Source organism: Halichoeres trimaculatus, unplaced genomic scaffold, assembly GCF_033239565.1.
Source record: "Halichoeres trimaculatus isolate MK-OKI-2021-1 unplaced genomic scaffold, fHalTri1.1 fHalTri1_scaffold_15, whole genome shotgun sequence".
NCBI classification, from domain to species: Eukaryota; Metazoa; Chordata; class Actinopteri; order Labriformes; family Labridae; genus Halichoeres; species Halichoeres trimaculatus.
Window position 1 is genome coordinate 16,842,020 of NW_027437193.1, and position 22,341 is coordinate 16,864,360.

Genomic DNA, 22,341 nt, shown 5'->3' on the forward strand with positions numbered 1-22,341 from the left:
TTTATTATGGCTGTGCAGACAGAAGATTGATGGCAGAGAAAGCCTGACATGATGCCTTCATTCTGTAAAGCCCAAAAGAGACAGCCCAGTGTTACTGCATTCCTCCTCCTTATTCAACCACACAGAGCTAATTAGATTCAAATCGTCTTGCATTTGTTGCTGTGTCAGCTGCTACACTGGTTCATATTCATTACACCCTTGCCTGTCCAGGTCATACATTTTGACAACAGCATCTGCTCTCATCATCGTTTCTCTCCCATATTTTCTTACCAGGTACAGCCCCATCACATCTTCATTTTTATGGCGATTAATCTCATTAGTTCCTCTCTCTTTTTTACGACCAATTAAATCATTACTTCCACATGATTGTGGTCTGCTCCGACTCTCACCTTCCTCATCAAAAGTACACCCAAGGCTAATTCCCTCAACTGCATTATAAACGATCTCTTATACCATCCAGGACTGCTTTCATCCATCACTGAATTGCTTGTCTGTCATCTTCATAACAGCGGCAGCTGTTTCATTTTTCTTTTTGCATCACTATTTCCGTCCTGTGGCTGGCCTTTTCATCCGTCCTCGAGTGATCTTTAAACCCCCCTGCTCCTCTAGGAATCAGGCCCGTTACACACCTCTACTTGTCAGAGGTGACTTCAGACTCTGTGTTTGTGGCCTGGAGCGCCCCGGCACCGCCCGCTGACCTCTTCATCCTGAGCTACAGCTCTGCTGACGGGACCGACACCTCGAAGGTGACGCTGGAAGGCTCCAAGACGAGGTCACTGGTCCAGGGTCTGCTGCCTTCCACTGCATACACCATCAGTCTAATCACAATACAGGGGGACGTTACCTCTGAGCCCATTCTGGCTTCACTCATCACAAGTAAGCAGCTTCTTTCATGGAGAAACTGAAGTAAAAGGTGACTGAGAGATGAAACGGAAAGAGAATAAATGAGCGTGACAGCATTTAAGCTTTTTAGCTGTGAAGAGTCAATCAATAGAGAATTGTCACAGCTCCAAATTCTTTGTTTTGTTTTTTATGTCACTGCAACACAACAAATGTTCAGGTACTGGAATGAACAGAAATGCCATGTTGGGACAAACAGAGGCCAGGAAAAGGGTATTTTGGGAAGCTCAACAAAATTTGCAAAAATCCTGCACACTGTCCAATGTTTCATCTTAAACCATCTTAAAAAGGATGCAGCAACGAGGGGAGGAAAGTGAGAAAAATTGCAAGTGTCAGGTTGAGTGAGAAAAAAATCATTATGAGAAACTGAAATATGTAGTGATTTTAAATCAATTAGTTTTTGGCAGAAGTGCTGTTATTGCATTTAATTAACACAGAAACATGGTAGAATGAGTCTGATTATTACAGCTCTGCCTTGAGGGTTTGCCTTTTTTATGCTTCTGTCCTCACTGTTATAAGAGGTTTCGTATGCTCAGAGTGTCAGTCCTTTCATTGTGTATTTCTGTAACGTTGGTATTCCTTCTTTGACTCAAGAATGCATTGATTAGATCTTAGATATCAGAGGTTGAGGTCCTCTAAACTTTCTGAATTAAGACAAATAAATGTAACTACTGTTGGTGTCTGAACAGGCTGGATGTTGTCTGCAAATTGATTGAATGGGAGAGACATACAATATATTACTATTTTGTGCTATTTCATGCTATCACTTTAATGCAGCCTCTCAGGTGAACACAAGGAACTGACCACTGTACTTGCAGTCTTTCTTAATGTCCCATGACTATAAAATGTAAACGTCCAAGCTACGCTGCTGCTGTCACAGAGGCACATGCTTGGCAAATGCTCAATGAAGGGAGACTAATCTGTTGAAGTTTGGGACTGAAATACTGACCTGTATCAGGATCACATAGTGTTCAGTGTTGAGAATCAGCAGATGATACCGATGAGTTATCATTTAGAGCTGCTGTTACGGGGTTGATGACGCAGATCAAACATTACGTTAAACGTAATCAGAGAGTTTTTATTACACCTTTGTAAGGAGATTCTATCTTTTTTAAGATATTTTTGGGGCTTTTATGCCTTTAATTGGGTAGGAGAGAGGACAGTGGATAGTGGGGGAAACAGGTTTGAGAGTGGGGAATAACATGCAGGAAAGAGGCCACAGGCTGGATTGAAACCCAGGCCACCTGCTCAAGGGCGAACCTCATGGAGTGCGACCTAAACCACTAGGCTAACTGCACACCAGAAGATCCTTTGTTTTTTTTGAGGAAAGTTTATGAAGTATTGAGTCACTAAACCTGTCTGTTTCTACCACTGACTGTAAATAGAGTGGACAGTGTGGCTCCGCCATTTACCATTGTACGGTTTTGAAGCCAAAATACTCCCATCGCAGGCGCCGCCATTGTGCAGCCGTTGTGCAGCCAGAGTCCACGCAGTAGAGACTTTGAAGGACTAACTATTTTCTTTCAAGAGTGTAATCTCTTCTTGGCTCTCAACAAAACTTTTCAGAAAAAGAGGACCTGAATACAAGACAGCCAAATTATATCTTCAAATCACCACAACAATCAGGCGTGAGAAACATTTCTACAAAGTGTATTCGTTTTTTAAAGTTTGACCTCAGCCCATTTGGATTGGCTGGGGAGATGGATTGTTTGACCTATACTGCAGCCAGCCACCAGGGGAAGCAGTTTATGTGGCGACCTCACTTCAAGCCGAGCAAGATGACCGTTTTTTTTACAGTCTATGGTTTCTACTCAATACTAGGCAGTGCTGTTAGCCACGGTGTATTGTCATACAGTGTGTATTTTTGTGATGCATTCCTCTATAATGTGATTTATGGGGGCTTTTGAGAAACTGCTGGGGAATAAGTACAAGGACTAAGGAGATGGAAGTAAAAGAAGAGGATGACATGTGCTCTGTATCATCTTGTGTGAGAGAAACACTGCTCTTTTTTTAAACTGTGTTCTGTTTTTATGTCTTTTGTTGCGAACGTTGTAGCCTCCCCCTTTTTTTTTTTCATCATCTGCCACTTGTTGACATTTTTTTCTTCTATTTTCCTTTGTTCATGTTTTTCCTCTCACTGTGCTGTGATTCCTCACACCTTTCTCGGCCTTTGTTAGCATTTCACACAGTTTTACCATGTCATTTTTCATCAATTGGTTTACTGCAACAAGAAGCCCTCAGAAACATTTTGTTTGTTTTGTGTTTGATAGTGATTGTGCTTTTCAAGTATGGGCAAAGAATGAATGAGAGAAGAGGTCTGGTATAATGAGCCACTCAAAAAAAAAAAAAAGGAAAAAAAACAGACAATGGCAAATTCAGAAAGGGAAATCACCTGCTCTCGTTTTGCTTGTAGTAACAGGAACAAAAGGAAAATCATTAAATGAGAAATAATAGCAGGATGAAAACAAATTGAGAAGACAGAAGTCAGTGTTGAACAATAGAGATATTAACTCTGCCTTGGTGCCAGGGACACCTGCATGCTGTCATCTCATTACTGTGCCAGTTTTATATAATAGCTTGGCAGCTTCGAGCACTGACTCTCCCTTCCTGTTTCACCCACACCTGATGCTTGGCAGATTTTTGGGGCTAAATTGAGAGGGGATTTTTGGAGAGGTTTACAGTCTTCTTGCACCTGTCTTTAGACTGCAGTAATCTAGCTGCCCTGCTTTGATCTTGAATATTTTAATATGAGCAATGATGATTCTGCACTCCTGCTTTTTCTGCATAATTATACGTACTATTTGCGTCGTGTTTGCTGCATTCGAAATGTTTGGCATTTCTAGTTTGAACCAAGGATACTTCCTCTGCTGCTGTGGTCAGCTCAGCTCTGATACTGCTGTGATGCGGTGCAGCCTGAGGGCCACATTATTTTATTAGCTTACACAGTGCAAATTGAATTGGGAACTTCCATGGGGGGGATAAGTCAATAGCAGTAGATATCTCTGTTAAATCAATACTATTACTGTCCTCGCTCAGACCCAGAGGAACCTTTGTGAGAAATACAGTTTTTTAGCTGATATTCCAGGGCACCACCTTTGCCAAAACAAACATAATAACCGAGATATGCATGCATAAATAATCACATCTTATATAAACGCTGTGTCTGTAAATCATGCGCATTGAATTTAAATGAGTTCAAGGCCAGGAGTTATAAATACCCCCCTCAGCTTGTTCTTTTCAATGCTGGAAAGCGCAGTCTGTTTTACCCTTTCTCCATACAAAAACAAAGAGATTTATTTTTCCTCCTCCTTTTTTTGTTTTATCCCCTCTTTTTTTATCCATCTCTTTCTTTTTTCAGTGGCTGAGGACATTTGATCAATTTAATTCCTTCACCACATTGTTTTTGCTCTAACCTTTACCATGGCAGCTCAATAGTCCCAGGAGACACATAAAACAAATTGTCAGAGGGAGAGGGAAGGGGGTCCACTCCCTGTACGCTCGGCTCAGTTTCAGCGCTAATGTTGCTCATTGTGCTCTTTGGCTGGATGGAGTCAGATTTGTCTGGGGATACCTGTTGATGGTGTTTATTTATTTCACAAATTTGCATGAAAGATACCTCCATGGACCAAGGACAGGTTTGTTTATGGAAATAAAGTCAAAAGGAGATTATACATACAAAAACAAAGGATTAGTGAAAACTGGTAGCTTTCAAGGTCACATTGGGAACACAGCGTGCTCCTACTGCGCATCCTAAGTCATAATGGTGTCCATAATGAGCCGACATGCACCTTCTTACCAGTCTTCTGTCTTCCAGGCATGGACCCACCAAAGGAGATGACGGTGTCAGATGTAACCGAAGACTCAGTTACCATTTCCTGGATCAAACCGCTGGCTCCTTTCGAATACTACAAATTGTCCTACCAGTCAGCCAGAGGTAGTATTTCCTTAACTCATGGTGATGCTGTTCACTGCAGTGCAATGATTCCTTATTAATCATATCAGCAGACACCAACACACTGCATTTTAATGTTACAGTTAAATGACCATGGCATTTAGTGTAGCAGCTCTCCTTGATGTAAGAAATATGAGTAGCAGAGATCCTTGTTCCACACCCTGTTTGACTTAATTACCTGTAACATTTTATGGCTTGTATTTAATAGGATTTTAAATTAAAGTTCTTTATTGATTAAGTATTTGCTCTGTGATGCAAAACACATGAGCAGGATACCATTACCAGCCCTGTGGGTTCAGAGCTTTTTCCACTGTTCTGATTGTTCTGATGTTGGTCTCCTTTTTTTTTTTTTTTGTAGGTAGAGTCGACAGCGTGGTGATTGACAGTGATGTGACCAACTTCACCCTGTCCAGTCTTTTTCCTGCAACAGAGTATGAGATAAGCCTCAACGCTGTGCAGGGGAGTCAAGAGAGCAAAGTGGTCACCACCTCAGTCTTCACAGGTAGGGGTTAATAAGGAAAACATTACCTGTACACAACGGTTAGTAGGGCTGAGTGATTTTGGAAAATAGTCTAATTGTGATTTTTTTTTACCAATATTGTGATTGCGATTTAGCATGACATTTTTGGGGAGTACATTTTGCCCTTCTGCAGTATTCACTGAATAGAAGCCTTAGGTCTAGTAAGCTTCAAGTATAGTATGCACAACACGTCAAAGGATACTGTCAACATATGAACGATTCTTTCCTGCAATTTTTAATTGAAAAGGAAAAAGGAACACTGTGAAATTTTACTGATTTACAGCTACAAGTAAAAGTAACTAACCATACAGAATAAAGTGAACAAGGCAGATGGCTCTGTCTGGATCTCTGTAGCTCACAGGGTTTTTTATACCCCCAAAAAACTAGTTTTGAGGAAGAACAAGTTCAAGTTACTGTATTACCTCCATGTCTGTGTACATTAAACTTTTTTAATTTTCATTTCTTAAATTGCAGCCTTTGCAATTTGAAAATTGCATTCTATGGTATTGCAATGTTGGTCAGTTTGATTCATTGTTCAGCCTTGATGGTTAGAAATAAATGTAAGCAAACAGTAAACATGCAACAGCATGAGAGTCAGGCTGAGTTACGTTTTTGCTTTGCTTTCTTTCTTCAACTGGACACATTTGTTGTCAGCTAACTTTATAAATAAAACATATCTCAAAATGGAAGGGTAAAAATGGAAAAAAATTGGGCAGATTTTTGTCACTCTTCTCTCTCCATATTTGTCTTAAATCCTTGAAACAAGACACATTTCTGGACTGAAGTCCAATAAGGCAGTTTTCACCAGAAATAAGAAAGAGACATTTGCTTAAATTTTAGTTTTTGTGGTGTTGCATTTCCTATTCTGCCTTGTGATCAATGGCAACATGTATCAGCTCTAATTAAACATTATATGCTCACATTTGCCTCAAGAAAGCAAGCAGCTAGACCAGAAACAGAAGATCTAACTGTCTTTGAGATCCCACAAGCATTTTGGCTGAGTATTGCGGGGTCCACAAGAGCACAGGGGTCACACAGAAGTATAAACAAGGCTTAAGGCTTTATATATCCACTGCAGAGATGGAGAAACAAAGCCCTGTCTCAGATCTCCTCACAGGTGATTTGTTAGTCACATGGACTGAAGCGGGTCTGAGGAGAATATGATTTGATTATGAATTCACCTCTGTTGTATTAGAATTAGATTAGCTTTCTACCGCTTTGGTTTCACGGCTAAACTGCTTTTTATAACCATGAGTGCTGCAAGGCTAGCGCATACTTGAGGTTTTTCATTGGAAACTAGAAAAGCACTCAGAGAGCACAGACCTCCACCAAGCATATTGTGATTTTAAAGCAACACTTTAGTCCTACTTTAATGTTATACTCCCTTTCAGCAGACTGTCTGCTACAATTTGGTGTTAGTTGCAGGTTTGTACAATAATTTGTTACCTGACAGTGTTGAAAATTATGATGACCCAGTACATATTTCATATTCCTGATCTTAGTATCCAGAATATTGCCAGGATCTGGATTGCACTTTTACATCTGTCAGAAATTATCGTCACCTTATCTTGTGTTGTTTTGCAGAGCAATCAGACTATTTATCGTGGAGTTATATACACATCTCACAATTATAAAGAATCTTTTAAAAAAAATCCTGGATCCAGGTGGTGATCCAGATCACCTCCAAGATTTAATAAATGCCTCTTTATCCCATTTTGAACATTCACTGAAAATTTTATCAAGATCCGTTTGTTACTTTTTGAGTTATGTTGTTCAGAGACAAACAAACAGACAAACTCTCCCAAAAACATAACCTCCTTGGCGGGGGTAATCATATATCCCTTCCTGTCAACCAGAAGTTCCTCTGTGAGTGGCTGACAAAAATCAATCAATAAATAAATAGATTTATTAATTAATTGATTAAGCACAAAAACAACAACAAAAAAGTAGAATGAATAAAGATTTCCACCTTCGCTGCTGGACTATCAGACAACTTTCCAACAATAACAGCTGTGAGTTGGAAGATGTGTTCTTCGAGACTGAATCACACCCACCAAACAGATGTCAGAAAAAATCTGAGGGTGCCGCTGACATTGCAAAGGTTCAATCTTTGCCGCTGCAGTAGATGGAACTGTCCTTTCTAAGACCCTGTAATCAGTAAGCTACTCCCAACCCTATGTCTCCCACTCTCCTCCCTCCCTCTTTCCCTTCCTTGCTTATCTCACTTTACTTTTGCTTGACCTCTGTTCTTCTTAAGCATCACACTTTCCTGTCTCTCTCATCCTTTTTCCTCCTGTACCCTCCTCTCCTCTAAACTCTACCCCTGTGTCCTCTTTCCTCTACCTTCTGCCTCATCCCGTCCTCCTTTAATCTTCCCTCTGTGTGTTTATTCCCACTTTTTCTACCCACTTTGTCTGCCTGTGTGGGAATGCTCAAGCTCTCTTGCTTTTCGGCCTCTTAACTTAGCACTGAATCACAAGTAAGAAACACAGAAGAACCTTACTTGCACATATGCATGTAAATTTAGGTTGATGTTCTCCTCTGTGAAATAATTTCACTAACCCAAGATTAGCACACTCTCCCAGTGCTGTATGAATAATCTTCAGTGTGTGAGCGAGGAAGGCGAGGGAGCACAGGAGAGAAGAGAAAAGAGGAGAGCAGGAGGCGTGTTTGCATGCCAATGAGACCTGAGTCACCAGGAGCCGCCAGGTTCAAGAATCCATTGAGGGAGGAAAAGAAGCCAAATGAGTCTCTTTCTCCCACTTTCACTCTCTTTCTCTTATTATCAGCTCCTCTTTTAACAATCCCAGTGTACTTACAGTGGGCACAGCTGTAGGGGCTATGAAACCCTGAAAAGAACAGACTCCAGTGTCAGCCTTGTTAGAAATGGTAAATAAGATTCTCTCACAATGCTCAATGCTCGACCAGGGACATTTCAATACTGCTTTCAACAACAACGTGTAAACAGGAGATTTACAAGACGTATCCAGCATCGCCTGGCAAGGAATGTAAAATCTTCAATTACTCTGCAGTTGCTACAACCGTACTTTACCTCAGTAATCAGTTATTGTTAGAGGGGGGCAAGAATGTAGGGAGCCTCATTTCATTTTTCAAACACAGCAGTGGCTGCTCATTTGATATATATTTGGAAGGGTTGACAATAAATGGGCGACATGAACGCTCGTTAAATAGACGGCTAATGAGAGAGCTCATTAGCAGAGTGTCAGGACCCCTAGTAAAGTATCACTCTTCCCAAAACTGTAGTTTCAGAGACAGACTATTAAAATCCTCCCTGCTTGTCTATAATTTTCCTCCAACCATGTCAGGAAAGATAGATGTGGAAAAGCATTATTTCCTGTCCGATGCAATGGGATGTTAAACCTGAAATTATGGTAACAATGTATCAAGATTGAAAATTCATGCAGAGTGATGGATTAAAAAACAACAACATAGCATTGATTATACATTGATGGGTACAACTGTTCTTCAAAGGCATTTTAGACAACGTGACACAGTCAGCAGGTCAAAAGATCTGTGTTCAGTTTAAAATATAGTAAAGAGATAGAATGCATGCTTCACTCTTTTAAAGCCTTTATTCTTCACATCCAAAAAACAAGATGACTTTCTGGACCGAACTGCTCTTTGGTGTGTGGAGCCCTGCAGTTTTTGCATTAGCAGTCTGGCACTTGCTACACATGTCACAGTCTCAGCTCCAAGTACGTACTCAACGTTCTCCTGGAGACCACTTACATTATGATCCATAAAAGGTGCAATGCTGCTCATTTGAACAAAAAGCCAAGAACGAGGCTCAGGAAACAGCTCTGAGTACAAGCGAGTAAAAAATCTAGAGCTAAATGTCTTGGGCATATTTTTTGAATAACACTGAACAAAGAATTACAATAATGTAAAAAAATCTAATGACTCCAGAGTTTACTCTCTAAGAGGCTTAATTTAATTTACACTTAAGGAGCAGACTGCCAGCTAATGTTGTACTAATGGTTACACCCAGAGAACCTGTGATCATTCACTTAATGAATCCTTTAAGTTCAGGTGCTTAATGACATTACACTGAGAACTACTACTTAGATTCACAAAGTAACACCAGCACTGATAAGTGTAGCTTTGTGGCAGCGGAGTGTGCACAGGGTATAGAAGCAGCTTTTATTCAGCAGGTAAAGTGGTTTTGCACGGCTCTGTCTGGCCTACACTCGTGGTAGTGTTGTGTGACAAACACATGGAGTGGGGCCATGAGGTTAATGCATCGAACACACTAACACAGGTAACCTGTTCTCTTTTTAAACAGTGAGGCAGTGTCTCTGTAATAACGGCTCGGGATACAGAGATGGACCAGGGAGTAAAATGTGCCAGTTAGTCTTTCTAACTGTCTGCTGCAGTCTGGTCTGTATAATGGCCTCGGACTCTGCACAAAACAGTCTGACCTCACGTCGGGGACATTTCTAAAAAGCTGTATTTTTTTTGCAGTTGGAAGACCCAAGGTTTTGTGATCGGGCATGAAAAACAAGTTTTTGCTGACTTTTAATTGAAATTTCTCACCTGTGGACTGTTGAATGTCTTAAACATAAAATGCACTCTGCAACAACTGTTTTTCTCAGTGGAAAATATCTCCCAAGGTTCCAGCGGATCCTTGAAAAGTCTTAAAAGGCATTGAATTCATAATTCTATAAAGGCCTGAATTGGCATTAAAAAGTCTTAAATCCAAATTTCAAAACTCTTAAAAAATTGGCAAAAAAAAATCCCAAAGTGGCTTAGGAAAATTGATTATGGCAGCAAAATTGAGAATTAAATTTGAAATTAAATTTAAAAAACCACGTAAAAATTCAAAAAATGGTTGTGACAGTGGCCAAAGAAGATGAATGGGGGCAAAATAGGCATAAAGTTGTAAAAATGGGGTTAAAAAATGTAAAAAGTGATGTTTTATGTAAAATAAACATTGGGTTAAAATTGCCTCTAACCCAGGTAATTCATGTGGTGTTTTTGTTTGTTAGTTTTGTTTGTTTCAATTGTGGTTCGTTGTCGACTTGCTTTTAAATTTGATTTTCAATGTCATTAAAAAAGTCTTAAAAAGTCTTAAATTTAACTTGCCTTGAGCAGTAGGAACCCTGTCTCCAGATATTTTATTTTTAACTATAAAAATGTATTTTGTCTTATTTGGCATAAAGACAACTGTCATTAAAAAGCCAAATCCTTCATTTTAATGCATGAATCAAATCTGGAAATGTTTAAAACTGTCCTTTCCGAATAACTGTTTCAAGCCAGCTCCACAAGCGACTGAAAAATTTTCTTCAGTTTAAGGACTGAGCAGCAGCTACTGCTAGGCAGAGCCATAGTTGTTTTGCCATTTTAGTTTCTCAGACATACCAAGTTAAAGGCTCCTGGTGCTCCCATCAACACAGGGTCCTCAGTCACTAACCAAACTCTTCTTCTTTTTTGTCCCCGGGTGGTGGAATGTATTACCCAACTACACCTGATCTACTGAGTCTTTTTCTACATTCAAGAAAAATCCTTGAGCCAGCTCTTCTGGGAACACTTGCCCCCATTGGCTAGACTCTGCTCTGCAGTCTTCTGTAGCAGAATGAGTCCCTCAGCCACATTTGGTCCACAGAGTCCCATCCTACTTTGAGACTTTGAAAAAGTTTAGTTTAGTTTAGTTGGACTATATTTCATTCTGTCATAAAAAAGAAATCATTCAGTACAAAAACATAAAAAATCTCAAATGAGAATGAAAAGGAGCAGAAAGAAGAAAAATCTGATAGCAGGGGTGGCCGACCTGCGGCTTGTGAGCTGCATGTGGCTCTTTGCCTTTCGGTGTGCAGCTCTTCTATCCACTTCATAGTTATGAGTAGTGGTGTGCCGATCAATCTAAAATATTAATATACTGATGCCAAAGTTGGGATCAGTAGTGATCAATACTTGAGTGATAAGATTAATACTTAAGTTTCACTTTCTCTTCTCTACATGTGCTCCTTTCAATAGCTCATGTGCTCAGATAGATAGATAGATAGATAGATAGATAGATAGATAGATAGATAGATAGATAGATAGATAGATAGATAGATAGATAGATAGATAGATAGATTGATAGATTGATAGATAGATTGATGGAACTTTGTCTCTTCTGCAGTAGAACAGACTGTCTTCGACACGGCTCCAAATACAAATTTAAACACACTTACAAACACAATAAATCTCGCTTTGAAGATTGGAAACATATTGATTTTCATTTTATGTCATTTCATATATATGTGAGAGGAAGTGTGTTTGTAAGACCACATGTGTGGCACTTTGTAGTACCACAGTGATATTTGTGGCTCCTGGTTTCTGACTGGTTGGCCACCCCTGTCTTATAGTATCTTCTCTCACAAGATAAATAAATAAACTCATAATACAAAATTAGGAATAAGCTGCAGGTCAACATGCCTTTTTACTTTTTATTATGTCTTCTTTCAAGAAACCCAACAAAATAATTAATGATGATATGACTGATGATTGCGGAGTTGGTGATGTTGGTCTACGTTGGTTTAAACAAAGTCCCCTGAATGAAACTATAACTCTGTAATTCTAAAAAAAAAAGAAAAAAAAAAAGTAAGCTTTGCAGAAAAGTTGCCATTACTGAAAGTTTTCAGTAGAACATAAGATTTTCAGGATGAGGCTTTTTGTATATTACTTTAAAGAAATACTGATGGAGTCTTTTTATACTTAAAGGATAAGCTAGAACAAGTTTGTTGTAAAAAGGAGATGTTCATCTTTTTAACATGTTATTAACAACCCCCATAGTTACAGAAAATGGAAGAAATAATGTTTGCTACCAGTTCTGTGTATTTGATGTTGTAATGACTCCAGAGCTCGTAGATCTACAAGTATTTGTGCTTGTGTTTGTAGTGTTTTCTCCTATTGGGTTTCTGTAGTCAGTGCTGTAATTCACCACTCCGTTCTACCTCCAGAGACAGCCAAACTCACATGATCATTATCTACATTTCTAGGCTTCCCTGTAATTACTGAAAAGATGTTGGCAGATGCAGTGTTTTTTGGCACTCAAGGAGGATTTAATTGTGCGGTGCTTCCCATCAGCATGTAACAACAAAACAGTCCGATAGTACTGCCCCAGAGCAGACTTTGTTTTCCTCCTCCTGAACATTTTGTCTTGTCCTGAATCCAAGCATTATCTTAAGTACTGATGCTTGACTTTCAGATAGAGATCCTGGTAAAACAATGACGTAATTGGCTCGTGCCCGTGATTCAGCAGCGCAATCAGGAGATGGAGAGTGATGATTGGATTATCACAGGGCCTGATAAAGGAGGGTAACCTGTTTATTTTTTCTTTTCCGATCTTAGCTCCATCTCCTTTGCTGATCTAATTGACTTGGCAAACATCCATGAAATTCACTTAAACCTTTTTGCAATTAAAGTAATGATTTTAATCTGGTTTGTTCATCTATCCTAGCAATAAGAAAGACTCAAGCTCACTTCGGCACTCTAATGAGCTCAATTCCTTTTTTTATCCTGATGAGGGCAGGGCGGTATTAATTACCTCATCTGGCCAGAGCTTAGGAGCGCGCACATTGTTCTGTGTTCTCCTGCCACGCTCTCTGCCATGCCAAAATAACATGCCTGAGGAGAAATTGGGGTTGAAACACTGAGGTTAAAGGTATAATTAAATTCAAACTCAATTCTGGCATGTCCAGCAGTCTGCGAATGAAATTAGAAAGAGGGCGGGGAAAGTATAGGCTCGGGAGGGTATCGTAGACTTTCTACAGCTTTTCTGCTTGCATAATTTCTCTTTGAAGTGTGTGAGAATGGAGGAAACAGTGATCAAAACAGCACAGAAAGTCGTTATTATTCAGTGTGAATGCAAAGCTTTTCAGTGTGTGACTTTCTATAATTATAACAGAGGTGTGGGTTGAGTGATGGTTTTCAATTTGAATTGAACAACATCTCGATTTATTGGCAACAATTCACATTTCACAATTCTCTGGAATCCTGCCACAACCCAGCTTGTACAAAAGAACAACCTCTTTGTATTTTAAAGCAACTTTGACACCTGTTAATTTCAGTGGAACACGTAAAAGCTTTTCAAAATACCTGGAAATGTTTAAAAAAAAAAGGCACACCATTTTCCAGAAAATGGGAGCTGTTCCTTCCTTTTTTCAGGAATCTAATGAATGATACACCCCTAATCACCCTAAACTAAGAGCTTTTGCTTATAATTTTTTGTCTTGGTTTGTTTACCTAGCAATGGACATGCCCTCCGAGCTGACGGCTCTCAACATCACTCCACAAGGAGCCCTGCTGAGGTGGAATCCCCCTCTCTCCAACGTGGACAACTACGTGCTGACCCTCACACAGAACCAAGGTGAGATGTCAAAGCTGTCAATTACAGGCTTTAAAGAAAATGATTGGATGTATTGATTAACCACCACTCAGGAACAAGAATCAGAGTAAGTCATTTAGATAAAATTATCAACACTATTTTGCTCTTTGATGACTATCTCAGCACTTGAAGAGGAGTCTGATTGAATTAAAGCCACCAGGTAGGAGTAAGGCTTGAAATTAGTTTAAGAAAAAAATACAGGGCTATAGGTAATCAGGTAATAGATAATCCAATTATTGTTTCAGTCTGGTCAGAAAAAACAATTTGTTTCGTTCTGAACTACTGAGCTGTATTGGAATAACTTTAATCCAGACAGTCTGGATTAGCCTGATTCCAGCAGAGGCTGAATTCAAGACAGATTGCAGGTACAAAATGTAACAATCTTTTTACAGTCATGTTAACACATAAGACTCAGGATGCATGGGTTTATTAATTGAGCTCATATAGTGGCCTATGCATGCCTTGTTGGCAGAGATCAACCCATCAGCAAATAATTTGCCCCAATGACGTCTATAAGTGATTTTTACTCCAGTTAGATGCCGGCAAGCTAATGTATCTAACTTCCAAAGCAGCAGAATTCCCCTGTTGGACTGACTAAGACTTTGATTTTGTGATCAAACATGAAGGTAAAGTATTGGCAGTGCAGGTGTATCACAGCATCTCTGAGCAAGATCAGTGACATGTAGTCTGTTAGACATGGTATAATTAACAGGAGTGGGCGTATCGATTTAAATACCGATAGTATCGATACCAAGATGAGTATTGGTATCGGATTGATACTAGCTTGATGAGATCGATTCTGCAGTTCCTCTTATGTCGTCCACCTTTTCTCCATCTGCCACTTCTCTGTGCAAATGGGAGGGACCTTTTTGTTATTTTGCACTTGTGATTTCTTTTCCTAAAACAATTGTGGTGGTAGAATAATTATTTTATTACTTTTATACAGTTAAAATGTTGTTCTATTGTTGGGGTTAGTTAATAAAAAGTATTTTTATTGCCTAAAATATTTATGCTGTGTTTTACCATAATCATAATCAAAATCAACCAACTGAAGGCAAAATCACAAAATTATCCAACGATCATTACATTTCATGTAAAAAGTATCCGTATCAGTATCGGCATTCCTAGCCCTGTATTTCGTTGGTATTGGATCTATACAAAAAGTCCCAGTATCGCCCACCACTAAAAATTAAGCATCTATTTAAAGGTACAGTATGTAGAAATGAAAATATTAACGTTATCGATTGTTCAGATTTTAGAATGAGCGCATTTGTTTCTAAAACATTACATCACAAAGTGATGGAAGCCTTTGCAGAGCAAATGCGATCCTGGAGATGGCATCATTTATATTTCATGTGTGTTGGTGCTGCAGGACATGTCTCATAGCTGGAGAAACAACAGCAAGAAAGCTACATGACAGCCGCATAACCCTCTAAAAGCTCACGTTCTGTTTTACAGTGCTAGCCTTTAACAATGAACGACAAATTCACTCAGTCAAATATAAAACCCTCAAACATAGAAACAGTTATGTTTGTTAGACTATGCGATTAACAATAAATGATGCAGTTTAAAGCGGTGACTCACAGCTTGGAAACCTCTACACTGATGTTAACTCTCAGCCCTGATTTCACTACATTTGTTTCTTAACTTTTTTTTATTTTTATTTTTGACAAAAATGTGATGGATTTACTTTCATGAGATGCATGTTTGTAATTTGCCATCATGAAATACTCTTAATGTGAATTATTTTGTTCAAAACAACAAAAACATTTATCTTCTTCTTCTCCTCCTCCTTCCTCTTCTTCTACTTCATAATCTACAACTATATCTTCTACTGTAAAAAAAAAAACAAACAACCACCCCTTTTATTCTTCTTTGCCTGCCTTCCAGGTAGATTTCAGGACCAGCAGCCAGGCTCATAAAACCTTGTTTCCCTCTTTCTGTCCCCAAAAATCTGCTGTAAACAAACATGGCCATTTGTTATGTCTGCCTGTCTGACCAGGACCTGCAGAAACTTAAATATAAAAAGCTTTTTAGAAATCTACGCACTGCACCTTTAATTACCCTACACCCTATTGCTCATTCTGAAAAAAGAACAGCAAGATTATGAAGAAGTAAAGTTAAAATGCTGGTTTCATCATCATAATTGTTTTTCAAACACCAGTATCAGCCCTGTTTCTCACCAAATGTTAAGAATCAGAGCGAAACAAAACATTACAATGATGCAAAAGTGATGATTGTTCAGTTTGTGTGGCCAGATAAAAGACAGTGTTTAAGTTATTTTTTTCCTAGTTTATAAATGCAAACACGTCTGAAACCATCCCACTGCATTAAATTGTGTGTGAAGTGATTTTCCATGACGCTGACAGCAGAGACATTTCTATCAGGTATGTTCAAGGTTTTCTCAGTGATTCTTTGCAGCTGTATGGATCCATTTGTCTTGCTTTCACATCAGATAATAGCGCCTGGATGAGCTACCAAGCCTTGACACAAACATTACAGTTTGTCGCAGCATATGTTTTCGGATGCAGCCCGTGTCTTCACTGTCTTGACAGCCACATCCAGATGGGTAAAAGATAACCACATTGCTCGGCCCCTCGGAGTCGGTTTATAATTTGTTCCCTGAACCAATTGGATGACTGCCAAGTTACAGTTGGTAGGCCGACCACTGATTTAACTTGACATTTACGGCGAGAGAGCCGAGCTATGAAAGTATAAAAAGTTTTCAAAGGAATTTTATATCTCCAACAAACGTAACCCAGTGTTGGCGGTCATTAGCCTCTGCAGAGATATTTCTGAAATTCACCAGTCAGATATTTAACACTTGATCTCAGACATTATACTCTCCCCTGAATGTAATAAACCATCTTGAGAAAACTTTATAGAAAGCATATTTCTCATTTGTATATGACCCCACAGTTTAAACTTTGCCTGAAGATATTCTGAGAATTGTATCACTCAGTGCTCTGAGTCATTGTGTGAACTGCACCTAGTGTGAGTGGCAGCAAGAGCTCTCAGTTAGAGAAACAGTCTACATGTGAGGAGAGCAGTTGTGCCAGGTTTTGGAGAGGTACAGTTCCAACCTGTGGCCCCTTTCCTACATATCACTCCCTTCTTTCTCCCTTTTTCTGGCTCCATCCTCTATACTCCTATTCTCTCAGAATAAAGGCAGAAAAGCCACAAAGAACGGTTATTCTCTATTGTACCCCAATTTGATATGCCAAAAGGAACTATTGTCTTGGCCTCAGTGTCAACAGGTAATGTGCCATGCTGGATGCTCAATTTGATTTGAGGTAATCTGCAGTATCACTTTTTAATCAAGAGTCAAACACCGCTGTAAATGGCTTTTACCAGATCTTTATTGGGAATCCAGTATTTAGCATTACAGAGTAATAAATTAATATAGTGTCCATGCATCGTTTTTCACCATGAGAACAGTAGAAAGCACAAAATCTTAACCCAGGGAAAAACTTGCAAGTTTTAATTCAGCTAACTTTATTAACTATTAAATTTGTGATAAAATAATGTTGGTTGAAAAATCCCTGTCAGGAATCAACACTACAGCAGTCATTGTTATTGCAGCAGTTACTGTCTTGTTTGTCATGTCGCACAACTGTTTTAATTCTGAGTAATTTCACACTGATTTCCAAGTCCATTTCCTTTGGATTTATAATTTCATGGCACTTTACCCACATTAGCTGTCTGTCAGTTGGTCAGATTGGTAAATATGACAAATGAAAATACCTTCAAATGAAGCCTGTAATGTGCTCTTGGATAATACCTTTGATAACCTTGTTTTTCAGGTTTTTGTTGAGAATTGAAACATTTTTAAAGCAATGCATATTTATGGTTACTTTTGCTTGTCTGTCTGAGGAACATTAAAGGGGTAGTTCGGATTTTTTTACATGACCATGTATGGCATCCTCATCTGTAGTTACGTGCATCAGCGCTGTCTTACCCCTGTCAGCGTCCAGTGACCCAAGATCTGGTGCGGTTTTGGTCCAGACGAAAGTAGTCCGGCAACATGGCTGGGGTCACGTAAATAAAGCGTTTTTCCTCTCAAAACAATTTGTGTTCAAAAAAGTGATAAATTTGCATAACAAAACTGCAAACCGGAAAAAAGTCAGACTCCGTTATCGATTAGCACTACTTTCTGGTGCGTATCACTGTGCCGCACGGTGCATCCAGCTGCTGGGCGCGCGTTGTCACTGTCATTACTACCAACAGTCAAGACATCAGAATTTCTTTGGTATTTATTATTTTTCCATACTGGGGTGTTTTCATTTCAGTACAGGACCAATCATTGAACCTGTTTGAATGCATCTCAAAGCAAAATATGTAAACATTTATGAATGTTTATCTGTTTCTTCTGTTTTCTAGTCACTGCTGATACTTTCCTTGTGGAAGGCAACAAGCAGGAGCACCAGCTGTCCAACCTGAAACCAAGCACCTCCTACTCTGTGTCCCTCTATGCCACCAAAGGACCCCTCACCAGCGGCACCGTCATCACTAACCTCCAAACACGTACGTGCAGTTTTTATACAGCCGGTCCCAGTGCAGTTACCAACACAGTGGCTATTTTTTATTTGCAGTTGCCTCACAGCAGGGGGATGATTCCTTAGGGTGCTTGGTGTTATTCTGTTTTATTATTGTGCCTTTGAGTCTGTGATTCTCAACCAGACCTGTTCAACACCATTGCCATGACAGCTTTATTTAAAACTTGCAGCTCACAAATGAATAATTGTAACACCTATTTTTGACTCAGCAACACACACCTTGCACCTAGCATTAGCACCATTTTGCATGCATCAATGTCACATTTGTTGTTTTAACAATTAGATGGATATGTTTTTAAACCTAATGTATATGAGCTTGTAAAAAAAACTGGATCGCAAAATAATCATAGCCTGAGTTAGGGCTGAACAATTTATCGTTTTCAGATCGAAATCGCAATTTTAGACAATGCAATTTTGAGATCGCCAAAGCAGCAATTTTTTGCAGGGCTCCTGACTGACTCAGGATCTGTTGTGTCAAGTATTATACACATTCTGTTTTACAAATTTGTAGACAATCTATATGCTAAAAGTGCTGGTAAGCAGGTCAACAACACAAAGCCTCTGTTTAGGAGTAGAAGTTGATGAAAACAGATTATTTATCATCACTATTGATGATTAAAAAACCGTGAATTGCAATATCGGCCAGAAAAATTAGATCTTTTCCTAAAATCGTTCAGCCCTACATGTGAATATCCCAAAGCTTGATTTGAAGAAAACTGTGAATCGAATTGAAATCACAATATCTGCCAGAAAAATCGCAATTCAATCTTTTCTTAAAATCGTTCAGCCCTGGCCTCAGTTATAGTGGGTTCTGAATTAGGTACTTTTATAGGTAACGACTGAATTGTGTCAAAAGTACCAGGTACCGTTTCACGTAAAATCAAAAGGTACCATGTTTAGGTACCTAAATGCATCCTTGTGACTGTGAGGGAGTAGAAGAGGAGGCGGTTTTCCATGCTGGACATGAACACAGCATTGCAAGGTTGTATATTGAAAAGAAATATCTTAAATGAAAAAAGTACTGAAAATTGTTACCTCTGAGTACCGATACCAACAGCCAGGTACCAGGCATCAGTACCGTATTGTTTGAAATGTGAAAGGTACCATCCCTACTCAGATATAATTAAGCTGAGTCTATTTACCTAAATGATCTAAAACCAGGTCAAATGTGTGGTTGGTGAGGCTTTAATTGATGCACCGCTGACGCTGTTTGTTTGATGGATTTAACAACAAATAAGTTTTCAACACAAGGCAGTAGAGGGCTTCATGGTGACGCAAGGGTAAGCACTGCAGACCCTACAGCAAGACGGTCATCACTTTGAATCCCAGTTTGCCTGGTGGGCCTTTCTGTGTGGAGTTTGCATGTTCTCCCTGTGCACGCATAGGTTATCTCTGAGTAATGTGGCTTCCTCCAACCGTCCAAAAACATGCTCATTAGGTTACTTGGTATAAATTGTCAGTAGATGTAAGTGTGTGTGTGTATGTGTAAAAGGTTGTCTGTCTCTCTGTGTGAGTCAGCCCTGTTATTGACTGGCCACCAGTCCAGGGTGTTACCTGCCTCTTACCCTCAGACAGCTGGGATAGGCTCTGGCCACCCAAACCTAGAGGAGGACAAGCGGTATTGAAAATGGATTGATGGTCAAGGCAGTAAACACAATTGTAGCATTGCTGTTGTTGATGTTGTTAACACTGATTTTCATCTTGATCAACACACTACATGTGTCCAATTTGTTTTGTGTCAAGTCTATATCTATATGCTACCCATGTCTTGTTACCTCATTTGTCTGGAACAGTCAACTCTTCAGTGGCGTGAATGAGGGACCGTTGTTTTCTCTGCTGACATGATGAGCTCCACTGCTTTGAAGCACGTAGCTGTCCAGCTATTAATTTAAATAACAGTAACGTGTGGTGTGGTTTGCAGATTTAACAAACCGTGTTGTTTTCTGAGGGAAAAGGCTGTGTGGTTATAAAGCAGACATGTCTTAGCTCTGAAATGGAAATTTATCCGACGTGGTTGTGGTATGCTGTCAGTGAATTAACAGTTAGGTTTCAAATGTCATTACGTAGAAAATATTCTTATGCTACAGATGTTTAAATTGATTTAATGTTTCCACCAGAAAAGATAGGACAGATACAGCAATATTTCTATTCTTAGACATCTAATAGCATATCTAACGCTGTGCTTTGTCTGCAGCATGTGCACTGAGACATCTTTGATTTTTTATCTCTTGCACACTGCAAGGCAGACATGCTACAGGGGTCAGTATCCTGCTGCATATTTTGACATGAGCTGTCAAGAAGATTAAACTCCTGAACTTCAACCCCTTAACTTTCCCCTGCTTCACCTCCAGGTTATCCACCACCATAATTATATTCACCTTCCATCCAGAGGACAGTCAGGGGTGAAGAAAAAATTCCACTTTCGCTGAGTTGCAGCTCTGTAAACTTTTTATTCTTGAGATTATGCAGAAAAAAAGGGAAAAAAATATTCAGTCAGCAGAGGAGTTTGCATCCCCAAAGGAGAACCTCAGCTACCTGTCCTGCTCGGCTCAAAACAGAAACAAACTCTGGGCTGCAGACACTTCAAAACATAAATGGGGCTTCGGAGGATGAGGTGCACCAACAACCATGTCAACACACAGCAGGGATACAGTAGCTCACACATAAACAAATGTTCATGGCTGTTTCAGGTAATCCTAATTTGGAAACAGATGCTCCGCCTCGTACTTCACATTCCTCAGTTTCGTCAGAGGAAAAAATAACAAGCATTCCTCATTTGGTTTGACTCAAACAGAAACTGCAGATATGGAAATTTCTGTTATGTAAGTAAACATCATGTAGTGAGCAAAGAGGACAGGGATTTTGTTTTGTTTCTCATAACATGTCCTGTTAAATCAGGCAAAAGGTTTGGTGCAAAGCCTCTTCTCTGTCCTCTGACTGAAAAAAAATGAAATTATTCTTCTGAAGATCAAACTCCTTGGTGGGAGAGAAGCAGCACCTGCAGAGCTCCGTCTGTTTAATTCAGGATTAAAGCGATGTTATTTAAATATATGCCATAAAGAGCAAATTTGTAAAGAACCACACATTTTCAAACAGATCTGAACCTTTGAGTCATTCACAAATCAACACTTTTATCTTAACAGTTGTTCTGTTCTCTGCTGTTTTGGGTCAGAAGAAGTTACGAGGCTTGGTGGCTTTATTCTTCCGTGTACAAGGCTAAAGTCCTTAAAAGCTGGCAGCCTGGTTTGACTCTTATCCACGGCACTTTGCTGCATGTTATTTTGCACTTGTTTCCTCCAACTTTCCTACTCGATACACATCACCATTTGTCATTAAAGGATTTAAAGCAAGAGCATACACTTAAAAAAAACAAAGAACAAGGTCAATCTGAGGAAAAACAAACAACAAACCTACAACACTGAAAGTGGCCTCAGTAACCCTTACAGCATTGCCACCTTCTGTTGACCCAGACTTCAGTTTAGCTAGGGATGGTACCATAAAATCTCTAGAATTGGTAAGGAAAAGAAAAACAGACAAGCTAGCCCTTTTTTCTAATATTAATCCTCTACTACTGTCCTTTTTTGGGATGGCATTTCTTTGTTGATTCCCAAGCCTCTTTACTGCAGCTCAGGGTTGTTTTGTCGTCTGGCCCCTATGCCTTAAGAGTTCAACACAGAGTAAGGCAGCACCCTAAAAGCTGATATTTAAGCTACAGGGGTGGAAAATGAGGGATTTTGCTACGGGTGTCTCTATAAGCCCGTAGTCTGCAGCACCAGGACTTTATTCCCTCAGATGTGAGCTGAGCCCTCTTGCTGAGAAGTGCTCGGCAAGTTTTCGAAGCAGCAGAGATCCTTGCTGCGGGCAGCTTCACTGAGTTCTAGCTGATAGTTGTTCACCAAGTGCTGTGAGTGCCACCATTATAGAAACATTATCTCCATTCTTCAGGCCATGGAGGCATCTTTGACATTTTAATACACTTTCACAAACTCCTGCCTCCATAAAATCTATGCTGTTAATTGTTTTG

The 22,341-nt window shown here is 39.5% G+C and overlaps 1 protein-coding gene across 5 annotated transcripts in view; it reads left to right on the top strand.

The window, feature by feature from the left end:
* The window catches only part of tnr (tenascin R (restrictin, janusin)), a 235,844-nt gene that overhangs the window by 180,426 nt on the left and 33,077 nt on the right, over positions 1-22,341 (top strand). For all 5 annotated transcript variants that reach the window (XM_074688049.1, XM_074688050.1, XM_074688048.1 and 2 more), the window contains 5 exons: positions 610-876; positions 4,715-4,834; positions 5,211-5,354; positions 13,624-13,743; positions 18,142-18,285. In XM_074688049.1, the coding sequence (XP_074544150.1) occupies positions 610-876; positions 4,715-4,834; positions 5,211-5,354; positions 13,624-13,743; positions 18,142-18,285 (795 nt within the window). The remainder of the gene's footprint in view (positions 1-609; positions 877-4,714; positions 4,835-5,210; positions 5,355-13,623; positions 13,744-18,141; positions 18,286-22,341) is intronic.